Consider the following 23660-nt stretch of genomic DNA (forward strand, 5'->3'; position numbering starts at 1 on the left):
ATGTCCACTTATACAGTCATATTATTTAATATAAATTCAATGCCCAATAATTTCAATTTACACGCACATTTTAACCCTTTTATTTCCATCAATTAATCGATTTTTGGAAATCACCGTAAAATTATATTTCTAACTCGCTCATTAAATAACTTCTACTATTAGACACTTTTAGGCACAGTTAATCTGTGCGAAGCAATCTATACTTAACCCACATCATCCATATTTGGGAAAAAATTTCCTATAGATAATCTCGCCCTATAATTGAAATCCTATTAGTTATAGCTTAAACACCTATACGTACTAATTTTTAGTAGCGTAAATCATATTGCAATATGATACTGTAAATGCTACCTCCAGGTACTTCCTAGTTTTATTAACTAATTTAATCATTTTGCTAAAACTATTTCATGGAAGTAAAGGAAACTGTAACTGGCGAATCAACCGTAACGGCTGATGGTATTGTCCTAGCTCTGGTTGAACAACTTGAATTATTAACATTATCTCAACCTCTTAGTGAAATACTTTCAGGCAAAACAATCGATAGAAACATCGAAGTTGAGGCTAGGATTGGGATATTGAAGGAAAGGGATGATAAGCGGTTCATGTTGCCAACAGATGGAGACGCGATTTTAGCCAAAAGGGCCCAAGTTTCTTTCACCCCTGGAGTATCAACTACCCAACTGAAATTACTCTCTGATATGTTGAAATCAGATAAACAATGGGCTTTTAAGGGCGTTACCCAAACTATTGATAGGTACTTTAAACTTGCCCACTATGAAGACCAAGTTAGGTGGTCAAAATCACCAAACCTAGAGACTTTAGATTGCATAACCAAATCTAAACTTGTGACGATGGATGTCACAACGGGGAAGGTTTTTTATCAGGAAATATATGATAATGTAGGCGATATGAACGATTACTTGTTGTTGGACTATAGAATTGCAATAAATCTGGAAACTACAGTTAAAACTAGTGAATTGCCAAATGAAAATATGGCTGTTTACCAACGCTATCGTACCAGGGAGTCGTTTTACCATAATAAAACTAAGATTACAATTGATCTCACTAAAGTAACATCAAAAGCGATCAACAAAAGCGTCTCAAATATCACAGACAACTGCGAAGTAGAAGTTGAGCTTAATTCAAAAAAATTGTTAAATTTGCTAAAAGCTGATAGTGCTGAACATGTGGTGGCTAAAAGGCGTAAACTGATCCAATACTGCGCGACACTGATTAATACAGCTAGATCATTGTGTACATTGCTTAGTCTGGACACAAACGTTTGTCTCAACAAGAAGAAATTGAAGATTAAGCTTTGTGATCTAAGGGTAGGCAGACATGATAGTGAGGTGGAGAGGTACAAGAAATTTGTCAACCAGCAGGAACCACTGATTGGGGATTACCTTTATCGTGCTCTAGCTAGTCCAGACGCTGATCAAATAATACCAAATACTTCTTTTTATGATGACCCTAAACAAGAGATAGATGGGCCATTCTATGCTAAAATAGACGATGCAGGCAAAAAAATCGTTGCATCCGGGTGAGTGATGCTGAATACTGTTGTATGATTGTATATTAATAATTTTTAAAAAATTAATTAAAAATAATATCCCAAAATAATACACAAGAAGGGGAGAGTTAACCCACTTTTGATTCCATCTCAATTTCTAGTTGATTAATTCTCCTGTTGCATATAGATAACTGTTTTTCGTATCCCGATGTGATTTCTTCAATCCTGTTGTATAGAGCTGATTTTTCCAAATTCAAATTGTCAAGTTTGGACACTAGGGAGGTGTTAGATGCGGCGCTTTCAGAGAGCCTCTGATTCAAGTTGGATTCTGTCTCGCGCAAAATTTTAACTATGCCATTGAGACGTTCTACTTCTGAATTGAGTTTATCAATTTCCCTCTTGGAAAGTGCCAATTCATTTTTTGTGGCAGATATGATAGCATTGGTTTCTAGGAGACTCTGGTTTAGAGTGCTATTCTTTCGGTGTTCAAGTTCTGATTTGTTTATGCTGGAGGATAATTCACTTTCGATGGCTTCCAATTGTTTATCTCGTTCCGCAACTATCTCCTCTAGAGTTGACTTGCCGTATTTGAGCTCAGAAATTGCATTCTCGTAATCACACTATATTAACAAAGATATTTTTTTAGAAAAATAAACGTGCATGTAGAATGTTTCATGGCAATTTTATTGGGTGACAATAACTAATTTGTACTTAACATCACTGTATGTATATATTATTTCGTTAATTGCAGAAATAATTCAAGATGAATGGTATAATCTTGTGGTGCATTATTTTCACTAACAGGATAAAAAATTGGCATAGACTTACCATTTGTTTGCTCAATACCATTATCTGTTCCCGCTTAGTTTGCAATTCTTTGTACAGATTCTCGATTTCCTGTTTGGCTATACAAATATCCGATTCATATCTAAACAACTTTTCCTCATATTCAGCCTCCCTAGTACTAAATGTTTGTTGGTAAGTTTTTAAATTTATCAATTCTTGCTGCAGTCCATCGATAGTATTTGAATATTGTGAACGCAATACTTTTATATTTTTTTCCAAATCCAATTTGTACTGGGTATACAATTGGTGTTGCAACCGATGATATTCCTGTTTAAGTTTATCAGCAAAGTTATAGAATACTTCTTTCTGTGACTCCTCCCAATTTGAAACTATGCTTAGGTCCTTTGCTAAGCATTTGGTTAGAGCTGTGTTATTGAGAGGATAGGAGTCCAATTGTTTGATCTGCTCTAGATGTTTAAAGTTCTCCCGCTGGTTGAATGGGAGCGAATTGAATTGTTTGTGCTCGAACTGCTTGGCTTCATATAATTTGGTTTTTTCATTTACTTTATATAATTGGTTATCATTGTGAGAGAGTAATGAGTTTACACAACCGTAATTGCTGGCACTAGTATTTATAGGGTTAGAAAAAAAATGGCCGTTGCCATTTGCCGATTTAATTGGTTCAATTCCATATTTACAAAGATTACAAGGGAATACATCCGTATTGACTACATTATTTGTGGCGCTTTTTGTGAGATGTGTAAATTGTTTATTGTCGTTATAGAGTAGAGGTGTGTTCAAATCTGTAAGGGCTGGCGGGTACTTTAGTTGACCTGACTGGAATAGATCATCCGTTTCTTTGAGAATACCCAAAAGGCGAGAGTCTATCGCCTCATGTGTCAGATGATCCATTATTGATCCTGCACTTTATTGCCCCGGTTACATGCTAGTATTTTTGTATAACCTACTCACCTGTTCGCCTCCAGTCATATCGAAGGGCCTAACACATGCGCACAAGTTATCTGAATAGCATATAATGTGTATATACTATACTATACTATACTATACTATGAGTCTACATGTGTACATTAATATTTGGTTAGTAAATCATAAATGATGAATTAAGGCTAAGACACTTTACCCTGTTTGACACCCCAAAGGTACCAATATAGCAATATACCCAACTGAATCAATCAAGCCTTACCGGATGTCCAGTAACCGAAAATAGACACCAGAATAACACGTTTCCAAGTGTCTTATTATTCTTAAACTGTATAAATATTGCTTTACCCTTTCAATTTTTGTGAGTTTCAGTAATGGTATTTGGCCTAAATGAGTAACAACTTGCCCATCATGAACCAGAAGACGTAACCTGTCCATCCAAGGCCCAGTGGAACTGATATTAGATACTCGTGTAAAGCCGCGGATAAGGTAAATACAAAAAATTGTATACCAAGACTTGAAAATCCTCTGCGAGTGAGGGGCATACCAATATGCCGTTTAACAAATTGGTGAACGGGCAAATTCCATTTAATCCAGTACTCGGAAAATGATGATGCATTCCACCAATCCTGTATATATAGTGTGATATTTTGATGAACAATGCAAAGGTATTGTTTATTAACATGTAACCCATATATAGTTCGTTAATATAATGCGAATAGTTCTTACATCGTAAAATTTGCGATCTCCAAACCTAGTAATTTCAGCCAAAATGTTGAACCAGTGGTGGAAAAATGTTACAAACATAATCAGCCAGCAATAAAAAATTGGTAGTGATAGTATAATCATCTAACTCAAAAAATCATGTTACCCGATCTATTATGTGTGCTGCAACGTGTATAAAGTTTGCCGACTTAAATTCTTCCATAGTGAATGTGTTTTTTACAGTCAATATTATGTACTGATCAGCGATGATCCTGTATCACAAAGTTAGTTACTTTAGTACAACTAGCAAAAACACCAATTCCACAGCATGACGAAACAATCTGAACCAATTAATGCTCAATGTACGGGGGTAAAAGAACTAAATAAGCATAGAAATACTTGGAAACATATTGTAGGCATTGCCATAAATTCGTATACGCTATACAATGTCAAACACTTTGGGTACATGCTGGCTGCTTTAGATTCCTATATCACATATTTTTGTACCCCAATATTGACGCAAACTTCATTCATATCATCTCCATATCTAAATAAATGGGGAAAATTACGCTAAAGCTCTTCTGCAATCATAACAAACATGATGCAATGAATACGTTTTTAGAGTCCACACAACGGACGTAAATAGCACAAATGCTGATATTGTTGGATCGCTGGGGTATTGTAACACTGTTAGAAAGGGGTATACTAGTAGAATTATCATGTTTAGCGCCTGTAATAACATTATCGGTAGCGTGAGTGGGTTGTCTGATAATGGTGCCAAGTATCGCTCAATCATCCAAGCATGGACAATAGATATATTCATCTGGATAACTCATAAAAATAACCTTTAATGCACATTTGAAAAGTGGTACATGTTCCTTAATCACCTTAGATGTGGCAGGCACTGTGATTATTAATCCTGAATAAAAGAGTTCCATTACCATATTTAAGTAAATTGACAATAACCATTCTAAAATTCATAACCACTAATAGTATAAAGGCCAGATTTGCAAATCCTTTCAAATTTAGGTGTTTAGTACCCGTTGAAAGTAAACTTTTACGATATTCAGTGTGCAAACGGTTGTGTAGTGGCCTGTGTTAATATATGTTAGTCAAACATATTTTTTGGTATATAATAGAGTTACCTGGATTTATATATATAATCTTGTGATTCTATGGGATGATAATGATCTTCTTGGTGTCGCTGAGATGGTAGAGAGTAGGATCTCATTGTAGATGTAGACTGAGAGTATATTGATTCAGTTTTATATAATTCATTTTCAAATGTCTCTTCATTTCTAGATATTCTAAACACATTTTTCTCTCCTAAAATGCGATTTTTCAGCATATTGAGGGTTCGAACGTGAAAATGCGATGTTTCTCTTATGGTACGTCTTCTCATCATATTTATTTGTCCATTTATAAGAATTTATGAATATATTCGAGTTAAAGGTACATATTACAGACTAAATGTACAAAATTTGTATACACAGTTTGAGCCAAGTGTCAGAACCCCCTAATCAATCCGTCTGTCACAACATGTTCCCAGCACTAGAAAAACTTGAATGCAGTTTTTGATTGATATGTGTACTACAATGTATTTTCAATAAAAAATTATTCTTTTTATTGGTTGTTTATCAATTTGGGAGGTTTAACTGTGGAATCTATTACCCAGAAATGGGCATTCCAAAATTCTTCATTTATTATATCATCTGTCACAAGTTCTACATTTGCATTTAGTTCGGTTAGTGTGTTTATTTCATAATCTTCAATCTTTAAATCTATTTCTTGCTGCGATTCTATAGTTTTATTGTCCAAGAACGTGGTAGACGATGTCTCACTGCCCATGGCCTTATTATCCAGGTTAGTTGACTTGCGTATGAGTGTTGAACCCTTCTTGAACAGATTTGGTAGGTTATTATAGTTCAACTGGAAAGTGTTGAAGAGCAAATCATTTTTGAAGTTTTTGTCAGTACCCTTTAGGATCTGGTATGCTTGGTCCGTCGTTTTACCTTGGGCTACTAAACACCAGAAGGCACTGTTGTATTGATTATTCACATGGCCTATATGAATCAACTTTTGAACAAAAAATGGGAATATAATTCGTAAACATCAAAAAGGTTATCATTGTTGTGACATACAATCAACCTGGCGCCACCTAAAGTAGTCCTTTACATGTTCAATCAATGGATAAGAAACTATTCTCCCGTCAAAAGATGGTGGATATTTTAGTGTACATGTGAAATATTTGTGCCAATTGTAAACATAAGCTGAAGTAAAAATTGACACTATGCCCGTTATTATTTTTTCCCTTCTCCTATTGTATAATTTGCTGTCTGCACGTAGCAAGAAACTACATAAAATTTTACTTACCTATACTCATCCGAGTGTCCATAAGCAAGAGTTATATCTGAAAACTCGCGAAAAACCGCTTCAGCGGCTTTATTTGCTAAAGCCAAAGCTTTTGGTTCATTTGGTTTCCTGAAATTATGTGATTTGGAAAACATTCCAAAGTGTCTGCCGTCTACGCGGATTATGAGCCAAGTATATGGAGGTAGAATATCATCATTTTCGAATGATTTTACATAATTGTAACAGGAGTTCATTTAATTGTTTTATTATTTATAGTGCATAATTCAGTTGTATTCTAATGTGTGGTTACAATTAGGCTATGATGTGTGATATATTGTGTTTATACGTGATTGTTCACACACTAAAATGTGCTATACTGTTATTAATTTAATTATTCTACTGTTTACGCCTTTCGTAATTCTTGGGAATATAAATGAGGTGTTAGAATCTTGCTTTGTTGTTCCAAAGTACATTTGCATTGGTACTAACCCTCGCTAATGTAGCGCAAGGGGACAAATATAATATTTTGGGGCTTAATCCATCTGAAATTGGACTTATCGCATGGTGGGCTTTCGATCATTCTATAATATTAGACAGTACTGCACATGCAAATCACTTAAACCAAAAATTTCCTCACGGACCGCCTGCCTTAGGTCATGGCCACAGTCTGCATATCATAAGTTCGTTTAGTCCGCTAAAAATATCGCTACGCAATCCTAGCGCAATAAGAAATTTTACCGTATCTTTTTGGTTGTATCTTCTCACCAATAGTTCATTATACTTCTCCAACTTGATCTCTAAAGGGTATTAAAGTTATTGATCTAGAAATTACAATTCGCAAACATTCACAATTATGCTCTACCCGGATAACAGATTATCAGTACGAATATCAACAGAAACCAATGTATCGGAGGGCATCCCTAGCAATTCAAGATTACCAACACTAAGATGGACTTTTGTCACAGGTAAACACATAACAACTTATTTAGTTGCAGTTAGTAATTATAGACTAGAGATTTACATAAATGGTACACTTGACAACTTTCTGGTATATGTTATATTATTTAGATATTGGATTCTCTGCCAGTTTCGAACGACGAACAGTTGGTAATTGGTCCATTCAATTCACCATCTTATCAAGTAAATGACATCTTAGACAGGCTTACATGGATGAATTGAAGATTTACAATCACAAGCTACCATCACATTACATATCATCAATGTCCAATGTTGGATTGACAGGATTTGCACCCAATCTAAGCGTTGTGGTTGGATGTCACAAGTGTAAATTTAATGAGGCTAAAAAACCTGGGTTTTGCCCAGAAAATTACTTTTTATGTACCACTGAGCAAATTTACATTTATGCTGCTCATATTGCCAGGGTTAACGGCTGGCTTTTAGGGAATGACCAGATTTGGCATTCAGATACAGTGCCACTTGATAAATCGGAGGAAAGACTGAGTCTTTGTTGTGCTAAAGATTACAGTTAACATTTTTTGATAATTGTATTTGTTTATAACGATAAATTTATTTAAAGCGTCAAAATTTGTCAAATTAATAAAAGGGTGAATCTTTGTACTAGGGAATTAATATAGTGTTAACAGTGTAACTACCTGCCTTGTATTTAGAAAATGGTGACACTTCCACCTTATTATTCCCAAGAGTCGTGTTATCCGATATATGAAAGTAAAAGTTTAATTTATAGTAAAAGGCAATATCATCCCAATTGAAGCTAGGTTCAAGATATGGTATGTGTAACGTTAAAGAAGTTGAATCATAGGAACTGCAGTATATGAAGCGTTTTAATACCGTTTTATTGTAAATCTTTTTGTAAGGTGGCGTCACAACCTTTTGTAGACAGTGAACTGACAAAAATGAATTTTCAGATTCACCACCTTTAACAGATCTATTAGGATCATCTAAATCTAGTCGATATGCTTCGTGTGAGGTGAGAGATATTCGTACTAATTTCAGCGTATACTTGTCGCTATAAAACTCAAAATCCATTTTTAGTAACGAATTAAGCTTGATAATCAAATTGTTATCAGAATCCGCAATGACACAATTGTCAGTTCCATATAATTTGATAGTACATAGGTCAATACCGTTCGATCCAATTTTAAGGAGGGAAAAATCAGTAATAATTGCATGCATTTTTCTTTGTTCCACCAGTGTCTCATAATCTAGCAAGTCTCCATAATTCAAGTCTACTTGATTAGGCAGATCCACAGCCTCCACGCCTTGCAATAAGAAGTTGTATATGTATTTTTTGAAATTTGCTGCCCCAATCCCTTCATAATCAAACCCACTATCTTCATTCATCAGCAACCACCAATCATATATTTTGTTGTACAACTCAGAGCTGTCACCGTTATCATCATCAGCGTTAGTTATATTGGATATGACAGTTCTAATTGGCAAATATGACCGATCCATTGTAGGTAATTTACTACTGAGTGCTCCAATTAGAGTGAATGGGAATTGCAAATATATGCGCTGAAAATTTCCATTTTTGTAGTGTTGCGCGGATAAACACGTGGAGTATTTAATTTTAGTGTATTTGCCAAAAAAGGAAGGAGGTAGAAATGGCGGCAATCTGATTTTCAGTTTATATATTTTGTCCACAAAATTGTTGTCTTCAGTCGATATGGAAGGCTCTATAAGTGCAGCATCGGTCGAGAATATTAGCCTTAAACGATCATCTATTTTATAAAGACAGAAATAAGGTATAAATTAAACGTGTTATTAACAAGTGGGAATTTCACACATTTTCACAAATGTATAATAAAAATTGACAATATCGTTCGGCAGGTATTTAAAAACATATAAAATTGCACTAGCAAAAATTTTGTAACATAATATTGAGATATTTTATAACATTTAGATGTTAGGTTAGATAATGTCAAATTTTTTGGCAGCTAAAAACATACATTTAGTTATTACCCATACAAATTCTATCGTTTACATACCTTTATTAATATTATCAAGTTCCGCAGTTAAAAAAGGGAAGGTTACGCATTCCTTAGAAAAACTAATTTCAAATTCTAAATATAATAACAGATACCTTTAGCTTCTGTATCCCCATTAAGTATTTTTGATGAGAAAATTGCGATTCCGTACAAGTAAATCGATATGCAATGAAGAGTTGAACTCAAACCTTGCAATTCCGAACGTCTAAATGTGACATTCAGTAATAATTCATCTCCACTCAAAAAGTATTGTTTAGAGTACTGAACTTTTACATTGAATCCGCAAAATTCCTTATGATCAATTAACTTTGAACGGATATCGATATCACTCATTCAATAGCGACACTACCACACCACAGGTCACATCGTTTTAGCATGCCTTCATATAAAGATACAGGGGTATATGAACTCCATAAATAATATGGATCAATATGTGAACTAAATATATATTGAAATTAAAATTTTGAATAACCCAGTCAACATACTATTAATATAATATTAGTTGTCAATTTTTATAATACACTAATATAAATTAATAGGTAACATAACTTTTGTAAATACATATTTTTCGCCTTAAATCAAAAATAAGTTCTATATCTCAATAAAAGTGCAAAACTATTCACGTGAGGTGTACAAAGCAGGCACATTTACCCAAATATACCAGTAATCATCTTTAAAAATAAAAACTCTAACTCGCATAGCTCGTAAAATTAAAGTTATTAGTGTAAATTGCATGCTATCTCAGGTTTGCACTGGGAATGGAATACGTGCCCACAGAGGAAAATACGCATCTGGTCATCTACCTTTAAGGTTCTATTACATCCGCCACATATGTTTGAGAATGGTAAATGACTTGTTTTGTCAAATTCATTATTTTTGCCAACCAAGATACCTCTAGACAATGATTCCATCCTTTTGGCAACTTCAATGTCCAAACTTTGTCTTGCAAGTTGTAATGCTTCTATAAAAACGCCCCTCTTCATATCCAATGATCTCAGTATCTTCCTAAAAAGTTCAATGACATAATTGTTGGTATCTGAATCTAGTTTATCTGGGTACTTTTCCAAATATCTTATATATCTACCTATTAGATCTGGGTGTTCGGCAATATCTAGTCCATATCCTGATAATTTGGCAAGCGATTTACTAATTTTTGATATGACATAGTTACAATAAGGATTTTTATTGTCATTAGGGATTGTTTTGGGATGATTTGTGAGTAAATCTATCCACTTTAAAAGGAGAGAATGGTCGCTAATTTTACCTATGGCCCGAATTGTAATCTCTACCATTTCATCAAAATCATCAACTCCATCCAGTGACGCTTGTATATTCCCAGCCCTCTCCATTAGATACGATTTTACTTCAGGGAATGGGTATTTATCACTTGCTACAGAGAGACACTTTTTAATGTCGATCTTTGGCTCCTTTTTAAGTAGTGGAATCAATCTCTTACACTTGCGTTGGCATAACAGTTCCAGTAGGTGGTCAAACCGGTCAAATTTGCCGAGCTTATCTTTGAGATTCTTCATCAGCAAAATGTATACATCAGCCTGCAATTCTGGATAGTCATGCAGAGAATCTAGTAAAGTATCTGCCATATCAGGTATATTGGTCAAGACTCCCATATTTATCATAAGCTTCATAGATTCATTAGACAGGGTGTAAAACAAAACCCGCCTGACAACCTGTGTGTTTAGTTCTTTTAGGATTTGTATATTTTTTATAACACTCCAAGTGAGGAGGTGATGCAGTTGCCTTGGCGAAGTAATTTCTGGTTCATCAGTCGTGTCATCTATCTCAACAAAGCTAAAGTGGTGTAGCAAAAAATTTGTGAGATTATCCCTATCTAGAAGTTTGAATATGTCGTCAAACATGGACAAAGCTTCGAAAATTATCGACTTATCTTCAATGGTTAGTTGGAGTGGCAATTTTGATATGGTAAACAGTTGATCTGGTGGTGATGGAAAAGGGATAAGCTGTTTCACCATCAAACCCAATAATGAAAGAAGGTAACCATGATAACATTTGCAAGGATAAGTAATGTCAAAATTGTGTAATATAAAAAAATTCCCAAATGAAATTCTTTCATTTCTAGTATCATATAACACATTTTCGTCGTTATATTTCATGTAGTCCGGGGTCAACTTTTCCAGTTGATGGATTGGACAATTCCCAAAATAATGGTGGTTTACAATGTTAAAACTCTCACAATTTGATCTTATATTGTCATTATATAGCATAATCGGCGACTGGTATATATGTAGCAAATCATCCCACTTGTCAAATGAATGATCAAGATTGTTACCCATCACGTGGTATATCATGAAAGATAGTGCATACAGTTTGTAAGCATTTTCATAATATACAATCTTGTATGCAATCACTTCTGGGTCTGATAATTTGTCGGTTTCCAAGTTGTATGAATTATAATGCGATTTTAGAACGGGGTGGTACTTATCGTTGTGAATGGAAAATTCAAACCAATCACCAGGAGCTAACAATATTGCCTCCGTCAGCACGGGATGGAGTAATGTATTTTCAGTGTATGTAATGTGATCCGTGACATTTTCGCTGCCAAATGACATAATAAGTATGACCCTAAGGGAATTGATGAAGGTATCCTTATAGGTAGCATTGGCAAAATAACCCACCTCATCTTCAGTTACACAACTATTGTATGTAGTATAATCGGTGACAGACCAAAGGCTGACAAAGGTATTAGCAAGGCAATTATTCTTATATAGCCTAGGCGGAGGAATCAGTTGTAGAAGCGCCTTCTTCAGCTTATGAAAAGTGGCAGTATAATGTTTTTCGAATGTTGACTCTCTTATTTTAACAAGTTGCAACGCCAAAGTGTCAAATAAGTAAACAAGCGAATCACAAGTTAAATCCTTCATCTTGAGCTTCACTAATATGTCCCAAAGCTCAAATTCAATAGCCAAGTTTTGCAGTGGTTCTGATTCTAGCGAAATTGGCAGTGTTGGATCATTTAATGCAAAATCTGAGATATTGCGCAACAATTTCAGAATGAAATAATACCTCAGCATTGAATCAGTGGGATTTTTGCACATGAAGGAAGTGTTGTTTGGGTTGATGAACGTTGAATTCGGCTCTAACATTTCACCTGTGTTGAGTTCGTTTAAAGAATTTCGTATTAGAGCAACTATGGCTTCAGTTAGCGGTAATCCAAGGGTGAAGGGTTGCATATCATCGTCTCGTGTGTTAATTCCAGATATTTTGTGTGGTTCTTCAGAAATATCACCATGTAAATTCTGTGATTTATGCGGTTTATCAGAATTTGGGTCATTGAAGCATGGAGGCGTGCACCCGTGTACTGTGTACTTAATTAAAGTATCTAAAAATTGTGAAATAAATAAATTGGAGAGAGAGATGCCATTGAAGGATCTGAAAAGGAGACCCACAAGCTCATTGTACATATTAGTGCTCATACAGGATTCTATAAGTATATTACACAAACTTTTCAATGGCTCTAGGCGTAGATCAGAAATAAATAGTTCAGTTATACCCAACTCCTTTTTCATCTTAACTGCCTGGGCACATGATTGGTGTAGTATATACAGTAACAATTTTTGAGCGTCCAATTGGTATCTATTGGACTGGAATTCAAGTAGTCTTGGCAGCTTATTTTGGTATATTCCGGAAAGTAAGCGGAGTGATTTTGAAAATTTTTTATTGAATGCTAGTTTACACAGTATATTGTACCACGAAGATATTACGAACAAATGCAATTTTCCAGAGTAAAAGACGCAAACATGACCAAATTTACACAAAAAACTGTCAATTGGAATTGTCTTTCTGGTAATATTTGCGGAATTTGCTATAGAGTTTACGGTAGCCACAAATTTTTTACAACCTTTTTCCTCTACATTCATCTCACTAACGCAACAACACACTAGGGGTATGGAAGCATTAGTTGCAAATTCCTGTAAGTCAACTATGCAATCACTACTCCCCCCAAATTTGACAATTGTCAGTTTATCATTATGTCCCAATACTTGGAAGAAATGAATAGAACCTTTAAGATCCAGAGCCACTACAATACTGAGAGATAACCTTTTGAGTGAAATTATCTCATTGGGGATGTTGAATTGTGATACTTTGTTATAGGTGATAATGTTTCCACTAGGAGATATGAGGTATATCTTATTTAGATCAATAACAAATAACACAGACTGAAAAGTAGACGCCGACCTGAGCCATACCCCTCTCGATTCTCCATCAAAAATGCTGGTATTTTGTTGAAAATCGCCTGAGTAACATTCATTAGTTGTGTATTTGGCGGTTCGATTAATAGTTATCGTGTTTACCAAGTTAATGGACTTGTTTTTACTGTAACTCATCATATGGACGAACCCAGGTTGGAATATGCTGAAGTTGAATGTATCCTTTTGGCGCTTGTCGTTGTCATTGGAAGTGTGTGTTGTAGGTTTTTTATTATCAGCCAGGGTAATTATTTCCAAATCAATCTCTGTTGATACCATTCCTGGCTGAAAAATCAGTGATAGGTTGTGAAATGGCAAAGACTCTACCATTGTCAATTTATAAGATAAGACAGTGGTCGTTATAGAAAAAATACATAACGAATATTCGGTTGTGGTAAAACCCTTGCATATTGAAATAAACAAATCCCAGTTAGTCTTGTTTAGGCACTCAATATTGAGTGGTATTTTAGGGAAGGACGTACTAGCGACAGAATTTAAATACTCTGTGCCTGGTTTTTTTGTTTGTGATTCATTTATACCGCGCAGAAAGCTGAGGCCCTGAATTAATCTTTGTTCTTGTTTCTCCGCCATTCCTAACTGTAAAAGTTGAATTACGCCGTTTTGATGGCCTGTTAATAACCATTTTGAATCTCTGGAGATGCATATACATGTTATGGCAGCTGATGGTGATGAAGGGGTGTATAGTTTTTCAGTAAAGCTTTGCGGTGGTTGGAAAGAGTCTAATGGATTGCATATTATCTCACCGCTAGCAGTGCCTAAGTATATTTTTGATGAATTTGTTGCGATACACGTTATTTCGGCGGGTAGTTGAGTATCGTATGACTTTTTTACAAAGGGTATTGACTGGGTTATATGTTGGATGTCTTGATAATAATAATGTGTATAATCTGTGGCATTAATTTTATTTTCAAAATTTACAAGCGTTTGAATCGATGTTTTTAGGTAATTACAGTTTCTGTAAGCATCCTCTTCTGGAAATAATTGCTCCACATTGTATAGGATAGATTTGTCAATTTGTAATTCCGTATCTCTGTTATTGGTGTCAATAAAGGCAGATCCATTAACAATATCCAGTGAAGCTGTTAGTGGATATTTGTTATCATCTACTTCTTGGTCGCTTTCCTTCGTGTAAGTATAGACCATGTCATTGGTGTCCTCCTTCTCAATCTGCTTCTCTACATCCTCAATGGCCTGTTCAAAGTCCTTTTCTGAAGAGATATTCGATAATATTAGTACGTTTGAATTATCCAAGGTCACTTCTGAATCTGACTCTAATGCATTTTTAATTAATTCAGTGTCCAAGCACTGGTAATTGCCACCCATTATAGCATAGCTAAGTATAATTATTCTCTACATTTAAGTATGTAAATACATGAATACGTAATTAGAAATGTGGCAAATTGTGTTACTAATGTGTATGTTGCATTGTGGAATTATATTGATAAATCTCAAACCCAAGCATACTGCTTATGACCCCCTACACTATGTGCAGCTTAACCCTGTAGCCTAGAGCTGTCATTGAATGGGTATAGCATGCGAATTTTTTTAAAAATCAAAAAAATAATCTAGTCATAATAGTAAATAAATCTAACAAATGGTACTGTCAAGATCGAACAACTGGTATCCAAAATGATTTTGTGTAACTAACGTGTATCAATAAATTGACTATTAGTGTTACTCTGTATATATAATTGTAGTATATATGTAATTGATTGTGAATTATTGAATAAATATGTTTATATGACCATGACAGTTAGTAATAATTCATGTTTAATAATTCACGTACACATAATAGATTCCATACCAAACTTCAGAGCCATATGTAGGTGTAGTATTTAGATCGTTAAATGCGTATTCACAACAAATTATTGAATGTATCCAGGTATAAGTACAGAAGTTTTGGATGATACTGGTGAATTGCACAAAAATACATACAACACAAATTATTATCCGGCAGTTCATAGTGATTGTGAAAATGTAGATGTAAATCTTTACCAGTGTTTATTGCCTTCTTGCACATACTATCCACATGATGACTACCCAAGAGATTTGAAATATGCAGAAAACGTTTATGGAACATATTGTCCATTGATGGAATCATACCCATTCAATCCTAATTTGGGCCATTTAACCAGCTACAGCATCGAGGATTATAATCGTAACAACACATATGATCTTAATAACAGTTTTAATTGTAATAAAAACTGTGAATTTGTATTGGAAGATAATAACATGCTATTAAATATTCCCGATTCCAATAACGCATTTGACTACAACCAGTCAGTTGAATGCCTCAACAATCTATATGAAACACAATTTTTACCCCAATTGGCAAATAATTGTATGCATGAGCTATATGAAACGGCAAGATATGTCAATGGATGTGTTGACAATTGTAACACCGATCATTTAATAAGCACTATGCCCTACCAATCACAAGCGGTCCACTCCACTTTTAATCACAAGTGTGAATCGCCGGATTCAACAGATTCTGGAACCGAATACGAAGACATTGATATTAGTGAAAATGGTGCTAATGTTGATTTTTTGCGTATGAGTGAAAAAACTTGGAAGAGATATAGATTATCTGGAATGTTTAAATTGGGCAACAAGGGTAGGTCGCAACTTAAATCTAAAATCTCAAAATACCTAAAACAACATCCACAGCTAAGAAATAGGTTATAATATATTTATTTAGGGTAAATAAAATTTCAGGAGTTCGAAAGGCCACTACTAGGCAACTTTTTCAGTTGGCACAGGTAATAAAGTTTTTATTCAGATTTGTGGTATCAAATCACATCTTGCGCAACATATAGATTAAAATGTAAAATAAATTCAGTGTTCCCATATAACTTTAGTCACATATGCATACAAATATATACAGTATATAAATATTTAGATATCTGTATATAGGTAGTTTCCGGTAATTTTGTAAACTAATTTTAAAAAAACAAATTGAAAGTTAGAATAATTAAAAGGGCGATAATTCAGTTTATGTATTATGTATTTATAGTGTTGCGGTGATACACTCTTGCTATCTTTTTACAAATTCTACAACAGCGACTATAAATGGGGTTTTGTGATGGGGATTCATAATGCGTCTCCGCAAATTCATTAGTATACTTTTTCTATATAACATCATAACTTACAAAAACTGGGTATGGAAGTACTGTATGACAAACATTTTGCAACTTTTGGCAATCGCAATTCTTATATGGTGTCCATTTCAAGTGTCCCTTGGCAACATGGAATTTCTTATACTCTTTATCTATCGGTGAATCACTAAAATGTTGTACATCATCTATATCCTTTGGTAAATCTTAATAAACCAAAACCAACCCATTTTTGGATCATATTGTGGACAATCTGGTGGATATGGATGGGAATCGTCAAATGAAGAGTATTGTGGAGGTACTCTTGAGTGGTTTACAAATACGGAGAAGGAACAAAATGGGGGTATTGCCACGTCTGAGCAGGGGCCCATTATATCTAATTAAGTTCAAATTTTTACCATCAAGCCAGAATCCTGGGCAAGCAACTAAAGTGGCCAAACACTGTACATAGCATAAGGGGAAGGTGGAGGCATTAGAAATACCAGGTGGAATCCAACACAATGGAAATATACTGGCACAATGCATTCCCAAATAAGCAGATGCGCTAAATGATTGTGTAAATACCACAATTTGTATTGCAAATCACTTGTTCTACCGACTTTTGCCAGGTATTTGCCAGGAAAACTAAATTAAAGAAGGGGCTTACGAAGCTATAATACCTTCCATCGCGGAATCTGAAATATCTGCCATTACAAAGTCAGAGGCTGATATTGGATATAGGACTGATCCGAGGCAGTTCATTCCTAAATAAATTGTGATAGGAAGGGTTAATAAGTGGTAGAAATGATAATTTTAGAAATTCATCGATACTACAGATATTTTTAAATACACAGTAAAATATCTACAAATGTGCTAGTTTAGATGCACATTTATAATTTATAGATATAGAGCCAATACACTCTATAAAAATCACATAACACAAATCATCTGATGAATGATTTACGATCTCGTAGTGAATATGAATATTTTTTGTGGGTTTGGGATCAAAAAAATACTAGCATTGCTAGTAACATAGTTTCAAATATCTACCGCTATTTCATTCCGGCTGTTGTAATTTAATTACCTGTAACCATGGGCAAACATGGAAGTGGTCTAAATTAAGCGTTACTTACGCATTGATCCAGAACGGTGGTGGAATCATGGGTGGGACGATATCGGTTATCACAGCAACTCCCGTTTGAACGGCGCCCTTAACCATAGAAAACCCCTGTAAGGCCATAACTGCTGGAGAGATTGCTAAATTGCAATTTATTTACATTCTGCAGATTTTGTAGTTTTAGATTGGGACAGTAGATTGCCAATCCATTTAACTAGGTTGTATGATGGTGTGTTAGTCGGTCCTCCAGGAAATTTGGCCGGATTACCCTTTATAATATATTTTCTTCCATCCTTATCACACTAAATTACACAATAGTTACATGAGGGGAACCAAAGTTTGGGCTACTCAAGGATTCCGTAAATGCGGCAGCACTATTACCATTCGTTACTGTGTAAATAATGACATACTTTGATTTAATAAACTTTTATATCCCTGTAAGTCGAATATATTCAACGCACTTTCATATAATCTATCAAAAGCTTCTCTTTTGAAATTATCACTGCCTACAACACTGTCACGCAACTGCTCCAACTCAGGAAATAACTCAAAATAGTCATCTACTTTTGCATTTAATACATGTAGGAGGCTAAAGATTACTAAAAGTTGCGGACTCGTATACATTAAAATTATTGTGTAGTGTGTCACTCGTATGGTAGGGGTTGGGTTCGCTTGTATCCCACATCCGAAGGTTTCCATATACCAAAGGTGATTAGCTTCTTTGTATCCTCTTTCATTGCAGGAAAATAAAGCCAGACCCCAAAAAACCCTATTATTCCACCCCAAGGAGATAATCTCTTGCTACATGAACAAAAGTATAATATATTGGTTTGTATGTGAACGGTGACATTATTTAACACGCGAATGAATATATGGAGTGACTGTGATAGATGTTTAAGTCTTGGAGGTGATTTTTTGCGTTATAAATGAGTTTATTGTGATATAAATCGGATAATGGCATTGAAAATAAGTTTGATACAATTATAAATGTATTATTTATTTACACTTGAGGATGAATCGTATCTTGTCAACCCAGACAAATTAGATAGTGATCCATGTCTCGTCAAATTAAAATTTGAACTAGATCCTTGTCTACTAGGCTGCTTCAAAATATAAATAGACTCCTCTCTCCTTATTTCTTCATTTATTGTCGAGAAAACCTTGCCAAATTGAGGTCTATTGTCCAAGAACGAGTTGGACCTATAAACGGTGGGAACACTTTTGATCCCACTGGATTTCCTAGCAGTTTGGCCTGATTTTTTCTTTTTTTTCCATTTAGAATTAATGTGAGTTATATTGTATAGGTTTTGCGTGCAGCAACTAAACCAGCTTAGAAATTTAAAAAAAAATTCTTTTATATTCATTGTAAATGATGTCTATTCTTTCACATATGAAAGTTAGTGTAACGAACGAAATTAATGCAAGAATTATACTGAGCGAATAAAGTGTCTGAAACATCGAAAGAATTAGAGAGTGAACACAATAATGGATTAGTAACTTACATTAGATGTGCCCAACCGAAAGTCCTCCTCAGGTGGAACTGCGATGTGCTCGCCCAGAGTTTCGCATAAACAGCTTTGCTCATGTCACTCAGTATGCTATTTAAAATTAGCCGTGTATTCTAACCAGATGGCTGGTCACATATAAGTTGCTTATGGTGTGGGGCCGTCTATACATGACTGATTCTACAGGTAATGTGTACTGGTAATATTTAAAATAACAAGTATATGTTGGTTTTTATGCATGCATTGAAACTGTTTAAATTTATAAAACTAGTAAAATCCATTTGTGATGGGTTGCGGACAGTCCAAATGGCGTAACAATGCGTGCGATGGTTGTCCTGTGTTTGATTACCTCAAAAAATTTGTCATAGACCTGGAATCATGGGAGAAGTTGCATCTCTTTATTGGAACTCTTGCACTAGTCTCATCTGCCGCAACAAATCTCGCCTACCCGAGACTTATAGGGTCTATTATAGATTCCACAACAACAAAATCCATTAGCATAGGTTCTACTGATATTTCCAGTGGCCTAACTCCAAGTAGTGGATTTGAGAACTTGTTTGGTATCTACAATTTTTTCGGTGGATCAGATTCTACCTTCAAAAAATTATTATTTACAGCCTTGCCTCTATATATGATTGGTTCGTTGTCTAGCTACATCAGAGTCTACAATTTTCAAAAGGCAAAGTACCTTATTGAGAAAAGGTATCGCATACAAATGTATCGCACGCTTATGTTGCAGGTAAAGTAAACCAATTATTTAGGGTTTACCATTTTTTCATTTGCAGAGTAGTGGTTCATTGCTCAATAATTTGGTGAAAGTATAGCAATCGATTATTTAGGACTGCGAAGATGGACCTAAGACATTGATTGATTGCTTTGTCCAGTTCTTAAGGGCTTGTAACTCCTTGTTTGGTAAGAACCCGTTAAATTGTTTTAATTGTTTTTGAAAAAAGACAAGAAAACAACATAAAACAAAAAATCTTACATAGGTGGTGCATTCAACATAATTTTGTTGTCGCCTAAATTGGCTGGGACCAGCCTGTTGATAATACCTATATTTGCCTTTACTGCTATGGGCTATTCCAAACTCATAAAAAAGCTTAAGAGTAGAGAGAAGGAGTTACAGAATGGCGCATTTGGTAGGAAATTATACATTGTATAACTATATAATGATTCAGTTATTTATTAGCAGAATTGCATGCTGTACTTACATAGGCTGCGCTGGTGAAGCACTGAATGGCGTAGAAACTGTTAAATACCTCGGAATGGAGGAGTTTGAGATAGATAAATTCACAGCTATGCTACAATCAGTCGATAACACTGCTGATATTGTAGCAGCGGCGGATGGGGGGTTCATGGCCACTATATTAGCCGGTATTAACGCCTGTATGCTCGTTATAATGTATCTGGGTTCTGAGCAGATGAGCCAAGGTTTTATAACGGTGGGTAAGTATTCAAGTATTTAGGAAATTTAGCTTCTTTTTCCATATACGGGGGAATGATCGGATTGGGGGCGTCAAGTATATCAAAAATTGTCACGGAGGTGACCAAAGCGTTGGTTTCATTAAAGACAATATATGATATAATACAACTACCCATGGAACAGCAGAGCGGATTGAAGTTGCATGATGTGAAGGGGAAGATTGAATTTAGAAACGTCGTGTTTAGCTACCCCAATAGGAAGGATTTTTTTATTTTTAACAATTTGAACTTGACAATCTTACCTGGGGAAGCTGTGTCAATTGTTGGCGCATCTGGATCTGGAAAAAGTACTCTCTTGCTATTATTTTCAACGCTGTTTAAGCCCAGCAGTGGCATGGTGCTGTTAGATGATGTGAACATTGATACGCTGGATTCCAGTTGGTATAGACGTCATGTTTTCGGTGTTGTTTCGCAGGTAATAATAATTAAGATTTTAAATGTGCGGCTGAGCATTTTTTCCAGTCTGAAATCATATGCAATTTAATTCACAGATCTGACCAAGTAATTATATTTATTATGGATGAGTAACCTGTTGTACAAAGTGATTTAAATTGATTTTTTGTGAACCCAATGTTTAAAAAGGGGGTGTTTTCTCACCATGTTCTAACTATATAATGCAATTGACTCAGGAACCAGTGCTGTTTAATGGGACAATTTTCGACAACATATGCTATGGCTACCAGAATGCAACAGCAGAGGAGGTTTACGAAGCTGCGATGAAGAGCAATATTCACGACTTCATAGTGAGCCTGCCCAACAGATACGATACAATGGTTGGACAGAACGGAGTGATGCTTTCTATGGGTCAGAAGCAGCGTATCGCAATAGCACGTGCAATAATTAGGGATCCGCCCATTTTGATACTGGACGAAGCCACATCAGCGCTGGACGCTGGGTCAGAAAGTATAGTACAAGCGGCTATTGAAAGGTATTTATTGCATGATATATTATTTGTTATACAAAAAATAATATATGAGACATGATATATGCAATATGATGTAGAGCAATGGAGGGGAGAACAGTTTTGATGGTAACTCATAGGGAAACTAACATGAAGAGGGCGAACAAGGTGTTAGTGTTGGACAAAGGGGGGATTGTAGCCAGTGGTTCACTAAAGGATGTGTCAAAGTGTGATGTATACAGGCGCATATTCAATTTAACCATCTAATAATGAATTTTTGTGATGATTTTAGATTTTGATGGCGCGATTCTTATCAATACGAGTAGTGTGTAGGATATGAGAGGGCATCTATGGGGTCTATAGAAAATGTGTTTGCGTAGATTGCCTACATTATCTCACAGATATGCCAACATTTTTCGTGGATTTACCCATTGGAATAACGGATATCTCAATATGCATCTATTGCAATTCCTACGATTTTCCCACAGTAAGTTTAGTGTCAATTTTAAATACGGTGTTAATTCGAGAATCAAATGATTTTGAATGGTTAATTTAGCAATGAATGTGCCGGCTTTGGGCGATTCTATAAGCGAGGGTACTCTTACTAAATGGGAAGCGGGTGGAGGAACAGTGACTTAGGCATTGGAGACTACGTACATGTGGATCAGCCAATTGCCATCGTAGAAACGGATAAAGTGACAGTAGACATAAACTCAACCCACTCGGGAGTAATTGAAAAGCAACACGTCAATGCAGGTGACAGGTCCCCTTACACAGGCGAAACTATTTACGTCGGTAAGCCCCTATGCGACATTGACACTGAAGCCACGGCGCCAAGCGTACCGTCAGGAACGATAAAGAGTGCTAAAACGCCAGTAGTTAAATCTAATGAAGCTTTAGAGAAATCTAAAGCTGATTCTGAATCTGATAAGTCTGCTTTTACCAGTAAAAATGTCCCGAGTGGTGGTTCTACTAGAGTACCCATGAGCAGGATGAGGATGACGATTGCCGATCGCCTTAAGAGGTCCCAAAATAACATAGTTATGCTAACTACATTCAACGAGGTATTTAATAGGTCAATTAGTGTGATATGAGCAACATTTTGGCACTTCAATCACAATTGAATCCCATATACAAGGCTGATGGGATCAAATTAGGTAGTTAAATTATATAGTTTAAATTAAATCTATAGAGGCGTTTCATCTATTATGTTTATGTTTAATGCTGTTTTGCCATTATTGCATATTCAATACGTTTATCCAGGCTTCGTCTCAGCCTTTATGGCTGCCTCATCTAGAGCTTTGATGAGAATGCCTGTCATGAATGCCTACATCGATGGAGATGAAATTGTGTATAATAATTTTGTGGATATTTCTGTTGCGGTAGCCACTGAAAACGGATTGTTGGTGCCAGTCATTCGAAACTGCGTTGGGAAATCATGGTTACAGCTGCAAATGGTAATGAATTAATATTGATGCAGGAGTTGGTGGATGTGGCTAAAAGAGCTAGGGAAAACAAGTTGTCACTGTCTGAAATGGCAGGGGGCACTTTTACAATCTCAAACGGTATGAAACTGACCATTTAGGTGGTGTGTACGGAAGTTTGATGAGTACGCCCATTGTTAACCCGCCCCAATCTTCTATACTAGGTACGAGCGTTTCCTTTGTGTTTGTATAGTGCATGTGATTTGCAAGCGCGGATATAACTTTCTGCGGATGTGTTTATGGGTAAGAGTTAAATTAGGAATGCACTCCATAACAAAGAGGCCCGTCGTAAGAGAAGACGCCATAGTCATCCGTCCGATTATGTAACCTACCCATTACATAGGAACCTGGCGTTATCCTACGACCACAGGCTGATCGACGGAAAGGATGCTGTATCATTTCTCTGTGCCATTAAGGACATAATCGAATCCCCAGGGCAGCTTTTGGTTGAGTCCTAACACAGCCATTACCATCCCTACAACTGTCTAAGCCTAAACTGAGTATAATTACATATAAGCCTCTCTGTAGCATTATATGTCTAGCTGGGTATAATTACATATCAGCCCTT

General features: G+C 35.6%; 12 protein-coding genes across 12 annotated transcripts; 5 read left to right on the forward strand and 7 right to left on the reverse strand.

Annotated features, from left to right (window-relative positions):
- Nucleotides 1-407: 407 nt before the first annotated feature.
- On the forward strand, nt 408-1544 carry BMR1_02g00675 (mRNA capping enzyme beta chain; the record flags this gene model as incomplete). The annotated part of the gene is made up of 1 exon (XM_012792456.1): nt 408-1544. The coding sequence occupies one exon, from the start codon at nt 408-410 to the stop codon at nt 1542-1544; it is 1137 nt and encodes a 378-aa protein (XP_012647910.1).
- BMR1_02g00680 (microtubule and actin binding protein, putative) lies at nt 1639-3208 on the reverse strand (the record flags this gene model as incomplete). Its single annotated transcript, XM_012792457.1, has 2 exons — nt 1639-2130; nt 2339-3208. 2 exons carry the CDS (start codon nt 3206-3208, stop codon nt 1639-1641), a joined length of 1362 nt encoding a protein of 453 aa, XP_012647911.1.
- On the reverse strand, nt 3424-5348 carry BMR1_02g00690 (diacylglycerol O-acyltransferase; the record flags this gene model as incomplete). The annotated part of the gene is made up of 13 exons (XM_021483084.1): nt 3424-3480; nt 3501-3566; nt 3587-3624; nt 3645-3867; nt 3968-4087; nt 4110-4215; nt 4237-4322; nt 4343-4429; nt 4451-4490; nt 4513-4766; nt 4789-4862; nt 4885-5036; nt 5089-5348. 13 exons carry the CDS (start codon nt 5346-5348, stop codon nt 3424-3426), a joined length of 1563 nt encoding a protein of 520 aa, XP_021338047.1.
- On the reverse strand, nt 5567-6549 carry BMR1_02g00695 (tRNA(His) guanylyltransferase; the record flags this gene model as incomplete). The annotated part of the gene is made up of 3 exons (XM_012792459.1): nt 5567-6006; nt 6085-6296; nt 6317-6549. The coding sequence occupies 3 exons, from the start codon at nt 6547-6549 to the stop codon at nt 5567-5569; spliced, it is 885 nt and encodes a 294-aa protein (XP_012647913.1).
- Nucleotides 6550-6661: 112 nt separating this feature from the next.
- Nucleotides 6662-7785, forward strand: BMR1_02g00700 (conserved Plasmodium protein, unknown function; the record flags this gene model as incomplete). Its single annotated transcript, XM_021483085.1, has 6 exons — nt 6662-6776; nt 6799-7099; nt 7121-7260; nt 7285-7343; nt 7364-7435; nt 7456-7785. 6 exons carry the CDS (start codon nt 6662-6664, stop codon nt 7783-7785), a joined length of 1017 nt encoding a protein of 338 aa, XP_021338048.1.
- Nucleotides 7786-7873: 88 nt separating this feature from the next.
- BMR1_02g00705 (conserved Plasmodium protein, unknown function) lies at nt 7874-9597 on the reverse strand (the record flags this gene model as incomplete). Its single annotated transcript, XM_021483087.1, has 3 exons — nt 7874-8997; nt 9265-9339; nt 9360-9597. The coding sequence occupies 3 exons, from the start codon at nt 9595-9597 to the stop codon at nt 7874-7876; spliced, it is 1437 nt and encodes a 478-aa protein (XP_021338049.1).
- Nucleotides 9598-9983: 386 nt separating this feature from the next.
- On the reverse strand, nt 9984-14834 carry BMR1_02g00710 (hypothetical protein; the record flags this gene model as incomplete). The annotated part of the gene is made up of 1 exon (XM_012792462.1): nt 9984-14834. The coding sequence occupies one exon, from the start codon at nt 14832-14834 to the stop codon at nt 9984-9986; it is 4851 nt and encodes a 1616-aa protein (XP_012647916.1).
- BMR1_02g00715 (hypothetical protein) lies at nt 15384-16332 on the forward strand (the record flags this gene model as incomplete). The annotated part of the gene is made up of 3 exons (XM_012792463.1): nt 15384-16189; nt 16210-16270; nt 16291-16332. The coding sequence occupies 3 exons, from the start codon at nt 15384-15386 to the stop codon at nt 16330-16332; spliced, it is 909 nt and encodes a 302-aa protein (XP_012647917.1).
- Nucleotides 16511-18419, reverse strand: BMR1_02g00720 (conserved Plasmodium protein, unknown function; the record flags this gene model as incomplete). Its single annotated transcript, XM_012792464.2, has 11 exons — nt 16511-16639; nt 16661-16830; nt 16851-17000; nt 17023-17168; nt 17189-17248; nt 17271-17367; nt 17688-17716; nt 17737-17860; nt 17881-18022; nt 18043-18110; nt 18131-18419. 11 exons carry the CDS (start codon nt 18417-18419, stop codon nt 16511-16513), a joined length of 1404 nt encoding a protein of 467 aa, XP_012647918.2.
- A 293-nt stretch (nt 18420-18712) lies between these two features.
- BMR1_02g00721 (hypothetical protein) lies at nt 18713-19084 on the reverse strand (the record flags this gene model as incomplete). Its single annotated transcript, XM_021483088.1, has 1 exon — nt 18713-19084. The coding sequence occupies one exon, from the start codon at nt 19082-19084 to the stop codon at nt 18713-18715; it is 372 nt and encodes a 123-aa protein (XP_021338050.1).
- On the forward strand, nt 19512-21875 carry BMR1_02g00725 (ABC transporter; the record flags this gene model as incomplete). The annotated part of the gene is made up of 8 exons (XM_021483089.1): nt 19512-19964; nt 19987-20043; nt 20065-20137; nt 20215-20364; nt 20441-20671; nt 20692-21122; nt 21337-21635; nt 21710-21875. The coding sequence occupies 8 exons, from the start codon at nt 19512-19514 to the stop codon at nt 21873-21875; spliced, it is 1860 nt and encodes a 619-aa protein (XP_021338051.1).
- BMR1_02g00730 (2-oxoglutarate dehydrogenase E2 component (dihydrolipoamide)) lies at nt 22062-23550 on the forward strand (the record flags this gene model as incomplete). The annotated part of the gene is made up of 10 exons (XM_021483090.1): nt 22062-22095; nt 22165-22227; nt 22248-22364; nt 22386-22672; nt 22693-22765; nt 22872-23065; nt 23089-23173; nt 23194-23256; nt 23352-23415; nt 23436-23550. The coding sequence occupies 10 exons, from the start codon at nt 22062-22064 to the stop codon at nt 23548-23550; spliced, it is 1095 nt and encodes a 364-aa protein (XP_021338052.1).

This window comes from Babesia microti, chromosome II (genome assembly GCF_000691945.2).
Source record: "Babesia microti strain RI chromosome II, complete genome".
NCBI classification, from domain to species: domain Eukaryota; phylum Apicomplexa; class Aconoidasida; order Piroplasmida; family Babesiidae; genus Babesia; species Babesia microti.